The 15,778-nt window shown below is 48.6% G+C and overlaps 1 protein-coding gene across 6 annotated transcripts in view; it reads left to right on the plus strand.

Annotated features, from left to right (window-relative positions):
• NF1 (neurofibromin 1) overlaps positions 1–7,569 on the plus strand; it is a 69,084-nt gene extending 61,515 nt beyond the window's left edge. For 3 of the 6 annotated variants that reach the window (XM_058854760.1, XM_058854754.1, XM_058854757.1), the window contains 9 exons: positions 649–806; positions 1,644–1,766; positions 2,448–2,575; positions 3,061–3,161; positions 3,624–3,766; positions 3,874–3,920; positions 4,528–4,744; positions 5,776–5,826; positions 7,419–7,569. In XM_058854760.1, coding sequence (XP_058710743.1) covers positions 649–806; positions 1,644–1,766; positions 2,448–2,575; positions 3,061–3,161; positions 3,624–3,766; positions 3,874–3,920; positions 4,528–4,744; positions 5,776–5,826; positions 7,419–7,561 — 1,111 coding nt within the window. In that variant the 3' untranslated portion in view covers positions 7,562–7,569. The remainder of the gene's footprint in view (positions 1–648; positions 807–1,643; positions 1,767–2,447; positions 2,576–3,060; positions 3,162–3,623; positions 3,767–3,873; positions 3,921–4,527; positions 4,745–5,775; positions 5,827–7,418) is intronic. The other 3 variants (XM_058854758.1, XM_058854759.1, XM_058854755.1) reach the window with 1 other exon arrangement.
• Positions 7,570–15,778: the final 8,209 nt, after the last annotated feature.

Genomic DNA, 15,778 nt, shown 5'->3' on the forward strand with positions numbered 1-15,778 from the left:
TGGTGGCTCCTGAGCAATTTGCTCCTTACACTGGGATCAAGAGGCATGGAGAAATTTGGATGTGCAATTCGTACAGATTGAATTTTCAGAGCTTGAATGCTCTGGAGGCTGTTAAACCTTTTGCTAAAATCTTTCTACAAGATCTGATTTAATCTCATTTATATTTTAGAAGAACATTTTGTTTGTCCTTTCAAGAGCTCCAGGGCATGTACCTGTCTGGAAACCTTGACACCTTGTTATAGCCTGTGTGCAGGCAGAGAGATCAGCCAGGAAATCAATGGGAAATACCATGGAGAGCCTGTGTCCTCCACAGGGAGCATTTCACTCATGATCTCTCTTTTTAGCATTGAGATTGGAGTAGCTGATTACTTAATATATTTTGTCTTGCCCCATAGGCTGATTTGCTTGTGTTCTTTTCATTGCTTTATTTTTTATCTCTTCAGCATCACATTCACATCAGATTGTTTGTTTTCACTAGCTCAGACATTTTTGCAAGCAAAGTAATTACTATTTGTTATTATGTTTTTTGGGGAAATTAACCTGGTAGGAAAGATGGGTTTAAGGAAGGATAGTTTGACTGCTTGAAAAACCTCTGTCTAAATAGCACAGTTTTAAGATTTTCTTAATTGAATTTCTCTGCACTTTCAGGACACTAAAGGAACACCAGCCCTGGTCATCCCCCAAGGGGTCAGACAGACACCTGGCTGCCAGTTACCCAACAGTGGGACAGATCAGCCCTCGCACCCGGAAATCCATGAGCTTGGACATGGGGCAGCCTTCACAAGCCAACACTAAAAAGCTTCTAGGTTATTAACATAACTAATTTATTGATCTGTCTACAGAATACCCTGGGAAGCATTACTGGAGAAAAATTGTTCTTGTATTAGGTCTGGCTTTAAGGGCTTATTCCTGACTGAGAGGAATAAGTGCAGTTTCTGAAAAATGCAAATTTCAGGGCACTGGACAGTTAAAGAGGACTCAGTTCTTTTGGTCATCAAGAGGGGGAGCGAGAGCAATGCTCAAAATGTGCATGTTGAAGTGGAGAAAAAAAGATATTCCAGATCCTGAAGATTCCTAGTGCCAGTTTTTGTGCTCCCAGCCCTTTCCAGTAAAGCCAGGAAGTGAATATTTAGAGTGGTCTGGTTGGGGCTGGAGGAGATGGTCCCACATGGTAGATGTGTGTAAACAATCTGATTTGTGCTCATGGCTTCTCAGTGCATCATGTTTACAACAAACTTGTGTATCAGAGGAACAAGCTGAGTTGCTTTGCAGAACTTGTGGAAGCCCTCTGGCATTACACAGGTGGAAGAAGAGGGGCTTTTCCTTCATTCCAGCCCTTTCCTGCTTCCTTTTCAGTAACCACGTCCTGGCATGTGTATTCCGTGTGGGGGCCAGGGGTCCATGGCATGCCCCCCTGACTAATTGCATGCTCCCTCCTGTGTGTTGTGAAGCACTTTGGAAGCTGTGATGGAGAGCGGCATGGTGTGATCGTATTTTCTGTCCCATCCCTGAAAATGGTGAAAAGGTCCCCAGATTCCTGTCAACACGTGGTAGATAGGGGAGTAACTTGGCCAGAAAATTGGAAAAAGTTAGAATATGGATTTAGGTTTAATGTTTTTAATTGCCTGATAAATTGTTTTTAGGTACAAGGAAAAGTTTTGACCATTTGATATCGGACACAAAGGCTCCTAAAAGGCAAGACATGGAATCTGGAATCACAACGCCTCCCAAAATGAGGAGAGTAGCCGAAAATGATTATGAAATGGGTGAGACACAGGACTAACATATTAAGAATAATACTAATCATAAACGCTTTGTATATCTATACAAAGGACTATTTCTAAATTCAGTGTTTATTTACCAAGGTTACTCCAAGGTAAGGGAGAAGCACCTTCCTTAGCAATGGCTTCTGCAGGGTGCAGCCTTCATATCTCTGGCAGCTGCACTGGAGCTGCTCAGTTTACAGGTGCAGAGTCAGGGGCAGCTGTAAAGGACTGCATACAGGAGTGCAATGAAATAAATAGCATTTGGCCTTCTATAAGTTAATAAGCCCCAGCTGCAAATTCCTGCAGGACATGGAACGTGAGCTGATGCCTGGAATGCCTCTCTTCATCTTCTCCCCCATCTGCTTCCTGTGCCCCCACCCCCAATTACAATGCAAGACCAGGGTTCTTCTCTTGTATCTGCCTGACCCTAAATTTGGTACTTACACCCCTGGGCCTGTATTTCACTGAAGAGGAAATTGGGGTTTTTGTTTGCCATCTGATAACACATCCCATGTAGTGGTCCAGTGCTGCTGCACTACAACGCAGTCGTTGCTTTGACCTTTGTGATGAGGCCGGTGAACTCTGAGGTCTGCACACAACTGACTCTGGTGTGCAGAACCTGATTCTGTCTTGCTTGAGGTTTATTTTGCTCTGGATGAGTTGCTCTTTTTTATCTGGCAGAAACCCAGAGAATATCACCACAGCAACATCCACACCTCAGGAAAGTTTCCGTTTCCGAGTCAAACGTCCTCCTGGATGAAGAAGTTCTGACTGACCCAAAAATTCAAGCACTGCTGCTTACAGTTCTTGTAAGCTTTTTTCTGTGTGTTGTCTGCAATGTTCTGATGTCCTTTTATCTCCCAGCAAAACAAATGTGTTCCTTCAAGTTTTTCCTGGCTGAGTTTATGACATACTATTTCGTATAATAAAAGGTTATTCATACATTATAGTTTAAAATAGATGAGCATTATCGGAATCCCAACATAATTCAGTTTAAAAGTCATTAACTGGTAATAGAGGTGCAGTCTCGTAGCACTTTCTTCAGCTGTACCACTGCAGTTCCCACTCCAGGTACAATTCAGAAAGGCTCAGTTGTGTAAGAAACAGATGAGATACATTTATTGGCAAAACACAAGTTGTTGCCAACTGGTTCTGTTGTTTCTCAACAGAGATATAAATCAATCTTTTCTAACACTGCTTTCTGCTAGTCAGAAATCTTAATCCCTTTAAAGCTTAAACCCTTTAAGCAAATGCTGTAACCACCCAGATGCACTAATGGCTCCTTCCCTGCCAGGCCACGCTGGTGAAATACACCACGGACGAGTTTGACCAGCGCATCCTCTACGAGTATTTAGCAGAAGCCAGCGTTGTCTTCCCAAAGGTCTTTCCTGTTGTGTGAGTACCTGAAGTTGTGGTTACAATAACTCTGTGCCTGGCTCTTCTTTAGAGCTCTCTGGTCCAGGACAAGCATCTACAAGGCACTTGCTTGTGTAGAGGTTACAGGCTGCAGACTGTCCATGCTGGTCGATTTTAATTTGTGCCCCAGGTGCTTCAAAGCTGATTTATTTAAAGCCTCGTGCAGGTGCTCTTTGGGTGTTTCTTTAGACACCTTCTGTAGTTTTGCTGGAGTGAATATGGGTAATGGAAACCCAGCTGTCAGAAGGTCAGCAGGTGTCCACAGACTGACCTGAGCACATCATTAGAGTCCTCATGGAACAGAGTTGGGAATTGTGTTCTGAAATCACTGGGGGGGGGGGGCAAAAATCCCACCTGAACTGCTGGTTGCTTAAGTCAGCTGGGAACTGCAGGTTTATGTTATTTAATGACCAAAAACTAAGCCATTTCTCCTTTCTTCAGGCATAATTTATTGGATTCCAAGATCAATACCCTTTTATCGCTGTGCCAGGATCCAAACTTGTTGAATCCAATTCATGGGATTGTGCAGAGTGTTGTCTACCATGAGGAGTCTCCACCCCAATACCAAACATCCTATCTACAGAGTAAATATTTTTCCTTTTTCTTAAGAAAGTGCTGTACTGGGAGCACTCTCTGTTCTCTGTCAGGTGAGAGCTGGGCTTTCATGATGGTGTTCCATTTGGTGTTGCAGGTTTTGGATTTAATGGGCTGTGGAGGTTTGCTGGTCCCTTCTCCAAGGTAAGAGCTCTCTGGGGTCTGGGCTGTTTGGCCTTTCTGGGGCACGTTGGTGCTGCAGCAAAGATGCTCATGAGGAGCATCATTCTCTTATGAGCAGAGAGCATCGGGCACCTCCAGGGCTAAAACCAGCCCTGGGCCTGCAGCAGGTGCTGTGATAGAGAAATTACCAAAGTGGGGGAAAAGCAGCCAGGTGTGAGTGCAGCTTTTCCTGTTCTCAGGGTCACTTCATTACATGTATCTGACAGGGCAGGGGGTTAATTTTATCAGTGATGATTCCACAAGGCTAAATTTTGTGTTGGAGCAGAGCCTGTGGAGCACTGCCTGTGTGACCAACCATCCCAAGGGAAGTGGCCCAGGTGTGGGGCTGGGCCAGGAGTTCTGCAGCCCCTTTTCCTGCCCCTGGGCTCCCACACACTGAGATCACACTGACACCTGGCTCCAGTGTGTACATTTAGATTGGTCTGGACAAGGCCACAAATCAGTTTTTACTCACACATCAAATGCTCTTGAAAATTTGCAGGCAAAACAGTGGGAGTAGAGAGTGAGCTCAAATTGACAGGAAGTACAAAGTACAAAGAGTAATCTTTTTTCCCCCCATCTCCCACAGCAAACCCAAATCCCAGACTATGCTGAGCTCATAGTGAAGTTCCTTGATGCCTTGATTGACACGTATTTGCCTGGAATTGATGAGGAAACCAGTGAAGAATCTCTCCTGACTCCCACGTCTCCGTATCCTCCGGGGGTTCAGAGCCAGCTCAGCATCACTGCAAACCTCAACCTCTCCAACTCCATGACCTCACTTGCCACTTCCCAGCACTCCCCAGGTCAGTGCCTGTTCTGGTACATCTGGCTGGGGGAAATGTGGCACCTTCCTGGTTTAGGATCCTCTTTGGCTCTTTGGATGTGGTTATGTGTCAAACATTGGTGCATTGTGGAGTCAAATGAATATTAAACTGTTCCTGAGCTGTTACCCTGTTGGTTCAGATCCTGGATTTTATCCAGCACAAAAATTGTCTCCCAGGTCACTCCATGTGAAGGGAAGAGAATGAAGGGCATCAGAACAGCAGCACCTGTATGTGGAACATGTGCCCTGCAGGGGATCCCTGGCTCACAGGCACTGGGATGGTTTGTTCAGGGTGCAGAGGAGCAGCAGGAGTAAGGCAGGGCTGTTGGAATCATTTGGGAACAGGGCTTTCTTTGGGAACAGACCTTACTGTCAGTGTGGAAGGACATTCTGGGCAGCATCTTTCTGTTTGGAACACAGCATCGGCAGCAGCTCCAGCCGTTTCCAAGGATGAGGTGATGGTGCAGGATTGGGCTCTCTGCAAAGGAAAGAAGCATTTTGCTCTGTAAATGTCCTCCTTCCTTCTGCCCCACTTTCCATTCCCTCTTCCTTTACAAGCTGAGAGGAAGGAATTAATCCAGCTCGTCAAACATTCCTTCCAAGTGCTGTGCAAACAGATGGCTTTTGTCAGAAGCTGGTTAAGAGTCTCCACAAACAGAGTTGGGAACTAGGGAACTCGTTCAGGTTAATAGTGAGTCTGAAACAACACGCTGCTGGCACTCTGAGCACTGTTTGCTTGGATATTAAATTTAAAACACCAGTGTGAAGGCCACGTGGTCAGCAGCACTCAGCGAAAAGAAATATTTTCAGCCAAGTGAGTTTTTTTATTATGTCTAGAAATACTAAGTTGCAGATACATGAAAAGTTCATTTCTTGCATCTGGAAACAACTAGGCAGGATCATTGATTATAAATGTTTTGTCTGTCACCATCTCTGTTCCTGTCCCTCCTCTTCCCTGTCTCACGGACATTATTCACTTATATTTATTTTTTTCATTCTGTGTCTGTGAAGCTTCTCTGCCTTGCTCTAAGTCTGCAGTTTTCATGCAGCTGCCTCATCCAGGTACTCTCTTCTTTGATCATATTTGCACGAAATGCTGCTTGAGCTGCATTAGGGCCAGGCTGTGGCATGAGGAGCAGTTTCTGACATGGGAATGGCTTCAGCAAGTGCTAAGCTGGTGCATTTCTTTGGGGGGGTGCCAATAATACCTGGTGGTAGAGCAGCCAAAGTCACCCACAGCCTTGAGAATAAATCTGGTAACAGACAAGTGGATGCTTAATGTGGAAATCTCTGGTGCACGTGTGAAGCTGAAATGAACTGTTTGGTGTGAGCTCTTTAGATTCAGCAGGACTCAGCTCTGTCTGCGGGGACACACGGGCAAACAGACATGAGTTCTTTGGACTAAACTGCAGCATACAGTGGGGCAGTAAATCAGGAGCTGCACCTTCTGCTTTTCTGTTTTGTATAGAGAAGTAATAAAAAGCTGCAGAAGAGGGTTTTTCTCATGCCCATGGGTTGTCCCTGTCCTCAGCGTAGTTTGGGAGTTTTGTGCTGCCACCCACACAAGGAGAGGAAGGTGCAGCCTCTGGCTGAAGCCCTCACGTTGTCCCTGTGCCGAGTGTGGAGGGTGTTCTTCGTTCTCACTAATGCAAACACCAATCAATTTCTTGCACATAATTGTGGATATGTCACTTACAATAACAAAACTTTGTTCTAACCTTTGTATTTGCTGTCAGACATCCTAATTTTTGCTGATGATTGTAGTTGTATCCTCTGGCATAAAACCACCTGTTGTGCTCTTCATTGCTGCTGCTGTCCAGGGATGAGGTGTTGGTAGCACTCACAGCCAGACACAGTGTGGCAGCTATAGAAGAGGCTGCTGCAGGGGCTTAGCTCACAGCAGTGTCAGCTTAAAGAGCAGCAACTGCTCGGGAGTGTCTGCACTAATCCCAGCTCTGGGCTCTTGGGGCTGCAGTGGCAGTGCCCGAAGCCACTGCTGAGGCTGAGGCATTGGGTGGTGGTGTCATGTCAGTGTGGGACCTGCACTAGAGCACTCCAGTTTTGAGGTTTTTTTGGGAGAAAAAGGGAGACTTTCAGCAGAGCATAACGGAGTTTTGCTCTGCTGGACCCTGCAGAGGACATGCAAAGCTTCTCAGAAGGGTCTGAGTTTGTGGGCACAAACCTGTCTGGTGCCATCCTCATCCTGACCCCCAGAAGCCTTTTCCAGCCTCTGCTGAGGTTGAACTCAACAGTCACAGTTTTCATGAAGAGTCCCAGCCTCAGCGACTTTGTGCTTGTTTCCTGTCAAGACCCTCCTTAGGGAAGTGTTTCTTTACTCATTAAGAGTCAGTTTGGTGGTTTGTTTTGCATTTTCCTCCTTCCTTCACTTATGCAGACTTGTTTTCAGCAGGACAGCCAAGTTTTCTTGGTTTTACTCTCCCTTTGCCCTCCCCTGGCCCCACGGGCTGGAGGGCAGGAGCGAGCGGCTCTGCAGCCCTGACCTGCTGCAAACCGTATTTGATTCTTTTTAGACTCGGGCTGAGCGGGTGGAGCTCGGTGGGGTCGGGCCTTCAGGGGGACCCGCCCCTCCGGTATGCCCGCGGCTGGGCCGGTCCGGGGGCAGCGGGCTCAGCGCGGCGCTTGTGTCTCCGCAGGGATCGACAAGGAGAACGTGGAGCTCTCGCCCACCGCCGGCCACGCCAACAGCGGGAGGATGCGCCACGGCTCCGCCAGCCAAGTGCAGAAGCAGCGAAGCGCCGGCAGCTTCAAGCGTCACAGCATCAAAAAGATCGTGTGATTGTCGCTTTTTAATTTTATTTTTTATTTTTGGACCTGACTGACACGCGCGGCCCCTCACAAAGGGCCCTCCACCGGGTGTGATGCTGCATTTGATCTGTACAGTTCCTGTCCCGTCAGCCGTGTCGCCAGATGATCAACTCCTGACCCACTGCCTGAGTTAATGCCGTCATTCCCCCGTGCTCGGCTTCGGCTGGTGCCCAGAGCCACGCGTGTGCCCGGGGAGGTTGGAGTTCTGTAGCGCTGCAGAGCCGCGTCTTGTTCAAATCCAAAGCCATTTCCCAGCCTTGCCGTGTCTGCTCTGGCCTCAGGTGTTCCTGCTAAGGGAAGTGTTGATCCTTAACCCTGTTTGCACGCCTCAAGGTAGTAGTGGCTTCCTGAGCCGGGGAAGTTTCTCTAACCCTGGTTTTAATCCAAACCTGTAAGATTTTAGCTGTGTACTTTTTTTTAACCACACTGAGAAGTTCATGATAGCTGCAGTACAAGGAGCTTAACAGAAGTGGTGGATTAGGTTAAATTTCAGGTAATTAGCAATAAAGGGGAGAGAAAAAGGAGGCTGCAGGAGTCCCTCATTCCCCAGACCAAGCTTCAAACACTTGGACTGTACATGGACCAGACTGGACAAACTGGCTTTTTTCCCAAAGCTTTTTTTTTTTTTTCTTGCTGTACTTTATCTGCCCTAAGGAAGTTTTACAGGGGAGAATCCCTGGGAACTGACCCTCAGGCTGTCATTGTAGCACCTGCTTTAGTTCTGCCCTTCCCAACTGTGCACCTTTGAGAGCTCCTGGCAGAATATCCAGTGGGGAATGGAGGGAAAATGGGATGGGTTCATTCCCCGCTCTGGGGGATAGTGTGTGGCAAAGCTGCCCCTGTGCTGCCCCAGCAGGGACAGAAACAGCCACGTCAGCTTAAGGTACATGCATTTAAATTAACTGACACTGTGCCCAGGCCCAGGGACATCTGGCGGTGGCGCAGTCCCCTCCCAGGGGGTTACACAAACCTGAGGCTGCCGCCACTGTCGGGCTGTGGGTGGCAGTCGGGCACCGGCTGGGGACGGGCACGCACCACTGAGCTGGTGAGGGAGGAGGCGGCGCTGGAGCCACCGTGGGTCCCGGTGCCACTGTGGGTCCTGGTGCTGCCGTGGGTCCCGGAGCTGGTCCTGCTGTGGGTGCCAGTGGCTCGTGGGCACGCGCAGGATGTCCGAGTTGGGGCGAACTGGAGTCCAGGCAGGGGCTGTGTCCCTGGGGGCTCACACAGCTCCTGCCCAGAAACAGATCCGCTTCCCAATTTCAGATCCCTCTGCAGTGGTAGGAATTAACAATCCTTCAGTGGCTTTAAAGGAAAAAAAAAAGTATATCCATTAGGTAAAAGCCAGTCCTCCAGTGCAATCGTTAGTGGCTTTCAGTAAATCAAACTCCACAGCTAAATTATTAGAGAATGGTACAATTAAGGATTCCAATTTATTGCTATAGCACATAATTCCCATGTATCCACACAGTAACAATGTAACATTTATGTAAATAAAAATACCTTTATTGTATTGATTCATAAAATAACAATTTCTTTAATTTGTTTACAGTCCTGGAAAAACTATGAACACAAACTTCATATGCAAATAGTTTGCCAAAACAAGAGGAAAACTTAGAATTAGCAGTCATGGAATAAACAGGCTAGAAAGATGAGCTGGTGCAATTAACCAAATCCCCTCATTTGGGTGGTGCAGGCACCAGGGCAGGAACGTGGTCAGTGGTGACAAAGAGTGGGTTCTAAGCAGGGCTGTGAGGCTGAGCTGGGCCCAGGGACAGAGCAGGGGCTCAAGCCTTGGGTTTGGGGTCCCCAGGTTAGAAACCATTGTCATCCCACAGCTCAGATTGCGAGGAGCCACCCCCACTGTGACTGGGGTTTGCACTGGGTTGTGCCCAGTTGAGCTGGTTCCAGCCCTTCTCGTTTTGCTGAGAAATTGGAATTGTAGGAGCCTGAGGATCTGTATGTAGGAGGAAAACAAGAATCTCGTGTAAAGGTGGTGTGCTGTTCTCAGTTGTTTCTCATATGAGCAGGTCTCCTGCAAACAGCAACAATAATTCCAGAGGAACTGCCCAACTGATTTTGTTTGGGCAGAGAGCAAGCCCTTCACTGTTCTGCATCGCCCATGTCAGAAGCGTCCCTCCATCAGAACTGCTGTGTTCCCTGCAGCACAGAGATGTGGGAACAGAGGGGACAGGGATGGAAGTCACCTTTCCTATGAGAACTATTCCAGGCTCTCAGTCCCAGCTGAAAAAACTGGTCTCTTCATAAAGTCAGTGAACAAAACTGAGTTTCCTCTTTCCTGGAAGGAGGGAGTTGGTTGGAGTTTTCCCTGTATGGGAGGTTCAGTGAGAGGGCCTGGTCTCTGGCAGAGCAGAGGTATCAGACACCTGTGTCAGGTAATGGGTGAATTGGGGTGTAAGGACTGCTGATGGCCAAGATTTAATTTGGGATCGTGTGTGTCCCAATAGACAGGAACATTGTCTCCTAGTACTGGTGCTTGGGAAGCTTGTGCTTGGCTCCCAGGGAACCATGGCCTTTGTGTAATGATTAAACTCCCATCAGTAATTAGTTGTTGAGTGCCTTACTGTCACTGCATTGCTCTCCCGTATCCTCCAGCAGCCGCTGCTGGGATTTGCCTCTTTTTCTTTCTCACATCCTCCTTCCTTTTTTCTTCCCCTGTTTGAACACTCTCCATCCCATTCCATCCCTGGGAGCTCTGCTCCCATCCTGGGCTGCTCCATCCTTTCTCCACCTGCTGCTCTGTTCTCTGGTGACCAGCAGGTGGGTGGTGACAGTGTGGGTGTGAGCCCTGACCTGACACGCAGGAGTCCCACCCCAAGGTCCCCAGTGCCGCTGCGCTCCGGGCAACCCGCGGGCCACTGGCAGTGCTGCTGCTCCAGGCTGCGCTGCAGGGCTGGAGCTGCAGCCGCAGAGTCCCTGTGCTCTGACATGAAAACTTCAAGGTCAGAAAAATCCGATTGGAACACGTGGACCATGTAACTCCCAGGGAGTGTGTGTGACCCCCCCTGGCTCAGAGCCCGTTCCCTGCCCCACACTGACCACAGCTCAGTACTGTAAAGACAATTAACATTCTGTTTGTGTTTGTATTTTCCCTGACTTAAAGATAACTCAGTAGTATTTGAATAGTGCATAACCTACCTGTAATGATGCTGATGTTTCTGCTTTACCGTGCATGAGGTTTCCCAGGACAGGGAACATTTCACTGAGTCTCATGGGCTGAGCCCCCGGCATGTGCCAGGGCTGGCTCTGACCCGGGTTGTAGGTTTTAGGGCTTTTTCTGTTTCATTCTAAGGTTAATTTTTTCCGAAGTCACAAAGCACGTCCTATTGTTATGCAACAAACCACAGACAGTCACTCAGAGTGTTGGTCCCACCTTTTTTTTTATGCAGTATATTCACCTGTAAATAGTTTTTGTGTAAAATTTGACAGAAAAGTATATTTACTACACTGTAAATACATGTGACAATATATTGTATTATTTTGCTTTTTTTGTAAAGCAGTTAGTTGCTGTATATGTATAACATACAAATTTGATTATTCTAGTGTTAGTAACTGTTAACTACTCCTCCTCCCTCCTGCTGGTGCGTTTGTCATTTAAACCAGAAGCTGTGTCCAACACACTCACCTTGTGTATGATCTCACTGCTTCCATCCGGCCTCGGCTTCCCAAGGGTTTTCCATGGTCGCAGTCCCAGCTGTGCTGTCAGACCGAGGCTGTGAGCTGGAGAGCCCGCTGGCCCCGGCACCGCTGGGAGCTGTGGGTCACAGTGGTGGAAACCTGGTTTCAGATAATTATTGTTCACCCCATTCTCCCCTCATGTATGTACATCCCCCCCTTTTTTTGAAGTAAAATGTAAATTCAACCTGCTCCCAGTTGTTCGAAGGTCATTCCCAGGGGCTGCGGGGTGAAGGTGGTGGACGCTGATGTCCTGTCTCTGTTGGGACAAGTTTGAGTGGGTTCTTTGGGGCTGAACCAAGGGATCCAGCCCAGTTCCAGAGCCCAGCCCCCCACTTTTTCTGGGGAAAATTGAGATTTCCAGTTAAAATCCAGTGTCTGGGGTTTGTCTTCCCAGACTGGTGCTGCTCTGGGTGTGGGATCCTGTACAGATCTGAGATTGCCTGCGGTGACTGAGGAAGAAGAAAGCCCATTGTCATGAATTTCATGTCACTTCAATAAGATTATCATAACTGAATAATAAATCAGAATATTTCTTTTTAAAATGTAAATTTAATATTGTAATAAAACAGCTGCTTGGTCTTTAAAGAACAATTCAGTATAATTTGTCTATTTGAGTTTTTTTTTGCCTAGAAGCTTAAGGTTTCAGCTGTCAGGCAACTTCTCTGACAAATGATTAATCACATCTATTTTTCTTTTAGGGGGATACATTACTTTCCCATTAAAAATGTATAAGTACTTATATTCTGGCTTTGTGAATCGTAAAAGGATGTAAAGACACATTAAAGTGTGACTGCATTGACTTCTTCTGAGACATCTTATTGTTCCTGCATGGTGAGCAGACAGACCTGCAAACACTGGGACAGGTGATTCCTGTCATGCTCCTGGTGCCAGCTGGGGCTGCACAAGTAGAAGAGCAGCAGTGTGTGAACTGTTAAATTTCACTTTCTTTACTGTAGAGGAAATGTTCCTTAGTTCTGAGTTGGATCTGGAGTGAGAGCTAGGCAGGAGCCAGCTCCTGAGCAGCACCTGCTCAATCACTGCTGTCAAAAACATTCCTGAAGTTCCTTTTTTGGACAGTGGAGCCTCCCTGCTACTTGAGATCACAAATACACTATAGCCACAGGGAGGGAATGAAAGGAGTTTTATTTTAGTTATGTATGCAGTTGGAAGAGCTGTATTTAGGGGAAAATTGCACTGTTGGAGCAGGCAATCTCTAAGGAAATAGCTTCAAAATCCCTGCCCAGCTGATGCTGCTGAAATACTTTACAAAGGAAAATAAAAAAGTAAAAATGCAGAACTTACTTGAACTTGGGAAATTAATTCTGTTCGGAAATAAAAACTTCACAAGGAGGAAAAAGAAAGTTGTTTATGGTTAAGGTCCAGCAGAGCTGTTGGTGAAGGTGCCCCAGCACTGTCCCAGGTGAGAAGGGTGGTATCTGTTCCCTTAGGTCCTCTCATAGGGTTGGATTCTGCTTGCTCACTTACACCATTACCCAGTGTGTTTTACATGTCCATCCTCCTCTCAGGCCCCTCTAAGGACGGGGGTCAATACACCTGAACTCAGCTCCAAGGTGATGGATGAGCTGCCTATGTCACAGAACTGACTGCCAAAGCCAACCTCCTGCAGCTGGGCTGTGCTGCATCCCTCTCAGAGCACTGAAATGCTCTTCCCACTACGGAGTTACAAGTTTCAGCTGTGAAACCTTTGTGCCTTGCAACAGGGGCTCTTCAGTTAGCTGCTCCTCTTGTTAATAAGCTCTCAAATGAAAATCACTCACAGGCTTGTGTGGGTGGAAAGGGTACAAAAACAAATGCCATGATGTGACTTGTTCAAATAAGTATGGGCTTGTTCTTCAAAGGAATAATGAAAAAAACCTCTGAAGGCAGGATCTTTTGGGATATTTAAATGACAGTGCTATAAATAGCCAGGAGTAACTATATGCTCAAGTAAATCCCCCTGAACTATTAAATTGTATCTTTTTTCTCATTGCATACTGTCTTTCAGACAAACTGGAAATATCTGTTCTGCTGCTTCCACCCCCAGTTAGGTACTGGGAGAGCAAGGTCTGCCCAGGAGAGCTGGCTGTGCAGCAAGGCACAGTGCAAACGCTGAAGAGCTGCTCATGCTCCCCTCCTCCTCCTCCTCTTCGGGCTGTGAGGACACGGAGGAATGAAATGTCCGGGTCCACAAAAGTTATCAGCAGTTTTGGTCACTACGTGTGTCTGACACAGGCTGTGGCTGTGACCTTGACAAATGCCTGAACGTTTGACCACCAGGCACTGTAAACGCTGGCATTGCCCAACACTTAACAGCCAAGGGTGGCTGTCGGCTGGGAATTCTTAACAGACAAACTTCTGAGATCCTCAGATTAGGGACATCAAAAGGGCAAAGTCTCAACTTCGATGGATTTTTCCACTTCATGTGTGGCACAGTCTGTAGTTTTTAAGTGGGTATTTAGTATTAATTCCCAACTGCTCTAAACAAAAAAGAGGCAAATCAGGAACTTTTCGCAGAAAAATACTTACACAGATCAGTGATTTAGGAAGGACGATCCTGCTCATGACTGTGATTTCTCCAAGTTACTCATTTACACTCTCACATACCAACTGCCTGCTGCAGGCACATGTCAATGAACAGGCAGGTTTGACTTCAGCCAGCCTGGTCAGCACAGCATTGAACTCCCCCTGTGCCTGGCAGGTTTGTGCAGCATTACCTGGCACAGAGCATGCTGCCCACAGCCAGCTGAGCTCTGGGAACAGCAGTGGCTCTGCAGGATGAGCCCTGGGTACTGCAAACGGAGGAGGCTGATTGGGAGTGACTGCAGACGAACAGGAAGCTCGGGCTTTCGAGCTGGAAGGAGGCTTGAAGTGCTTTCCTGCACTGCTGCAGCCACTGGATACCCCCAGGAACTGCTCTGGTTTGTCACTCTAGCTCGGCTGCTCCCTGTTCCTGCCCCAAAGCATGAACCACCTCTCCCTGGCCTATTGCTTCCCTCTGACTTTGCTGCTAAAGTTCCAAAAGATGAAAAAGCAGCTGAAGTTGTTCCACTGGGAAATCCTGAGTCACCTGTCCCCACAAAGACAGGTCCAGTGACAAACACAGAGCAGTCTCCTCAGAAGCCCTGAAGCAGCACAGCATCCTGTGCCCTCTGACCTGCTTGGCTGCACGCGAAGGAGCAGCACCCACACCTGGCTCCTGCCACTGCATATAGTTCCACACAACCCTGCTGGATTACTTGGAGAGGATACACCACTCCCAAACAACTCTTCCCATACAGAACCAGGGTGGATGCCAAAACCCTCCGGGTGTCACAGTAACACAGAATTCCCAGTGATGCCCCACAAAGGTCACCATAGACTCTTCCCAAGACCTGGCTGCTGCGTGGGCTGCTCCTGCCACACCCTGGGACCTTTCCCTTTCTCACCAGCCTCCTCTGGAAATTCCCAACTGCGTTAGAAGAGCATCAAAAATTTCCCAGCCTCCTCCGAAGGCCATGCCCAGAGCTGTCCTGGAATCTGCTGTCACACAGCCCACAGAGCATGGCAGGGCCAGCACTGACCAGCCATGCTTCCCTACTGTGCATCCCCCCCAAAACCTCAGAGCTTCCTTGGGCAGAGAAATCATTTACACACTGGATCTTCTGCAAGGATGCCAAAAGCCATGGCAGGGACATGTCACAAGTCTTACACAATAACATGGAAAGTCTCGGTTAATTCCAATTTGGTGCTGCAGCAGCTGAGCAATAACCTCGCTGAACACAGATTTGCATTTCTCATTCTAGTTCAGCCTTGCTGTTCCAATCCATTGCTCCTAGCTTCTGGCTAATATTTGCTCACTAATGTGTCACCACCAGCCAAACGTTTGTGTAGAACTGTATCTAAAACTCAGAATCACCTGTTTGCGTGTCTGGCTGTGTTAGCAGGCAATGAAGTGCTTTGGCCCCGGGGCCGAGCCCGATGGTCCCAGCAGAGCCGGGGAGGCGGAGGGTGCCGCAGCAGCGACAGGAGCCATCCCCAGCGACTTGTGGAAGTGCCCAAGGCTCGACCGGGCCACCCGGCGGAAAGCCCGAGCCAGACAGGGAGAGGAGCTACGGGGACTCGCGGGGCTGTCGGAAACAAACCCCACCAGGGCAGCGGCCGGGAGAGGCCCGGGATGAGAGCCGGGCTGGGATGAGAGCCGGGCTGGGATGAGAGCCGGGCTGGGCCTCGGCAGCCCCACAGGGCCTGTCTGCACCCGTCCCGCCACTACCGCGGAGAGGGAGGGGGGGAGGAAGGCGGAGCGTCTGGACTTTCCCCGGCCTCGGCGGCGAGAACGACGCCGGCCGAAGTTCTCCCCAAGCCTCAGCCGCGGGAACGACACCGGCCGGAGCGCTCCCCGGGCCGCGGGAACGACACCGGGGCTGTGGCGGCTCCGCTCCCTCAGGGCGCGGGGCGGGGCTGCGCGCGCGCGCGCGGGGCTCTCGCGGGACGCGGGGATCTCGCGAGAGGGGCG

The sequence above is a fragment of the Poecile atricapillus genome, chromosome 21 (genome assembly GCF_030490865.1).
Source record: "Poecile atricapillus isolate bPoeAtr1 chromosome 21, bPoeAtr1.hap1, whole genome shotgun sequence".
NCBI classification, from domain to species: Eukaryota; Metazoa; Chordata; class Aves; order Passeriformes; family Paridae; genus Poecile; species Poecile atricapillus.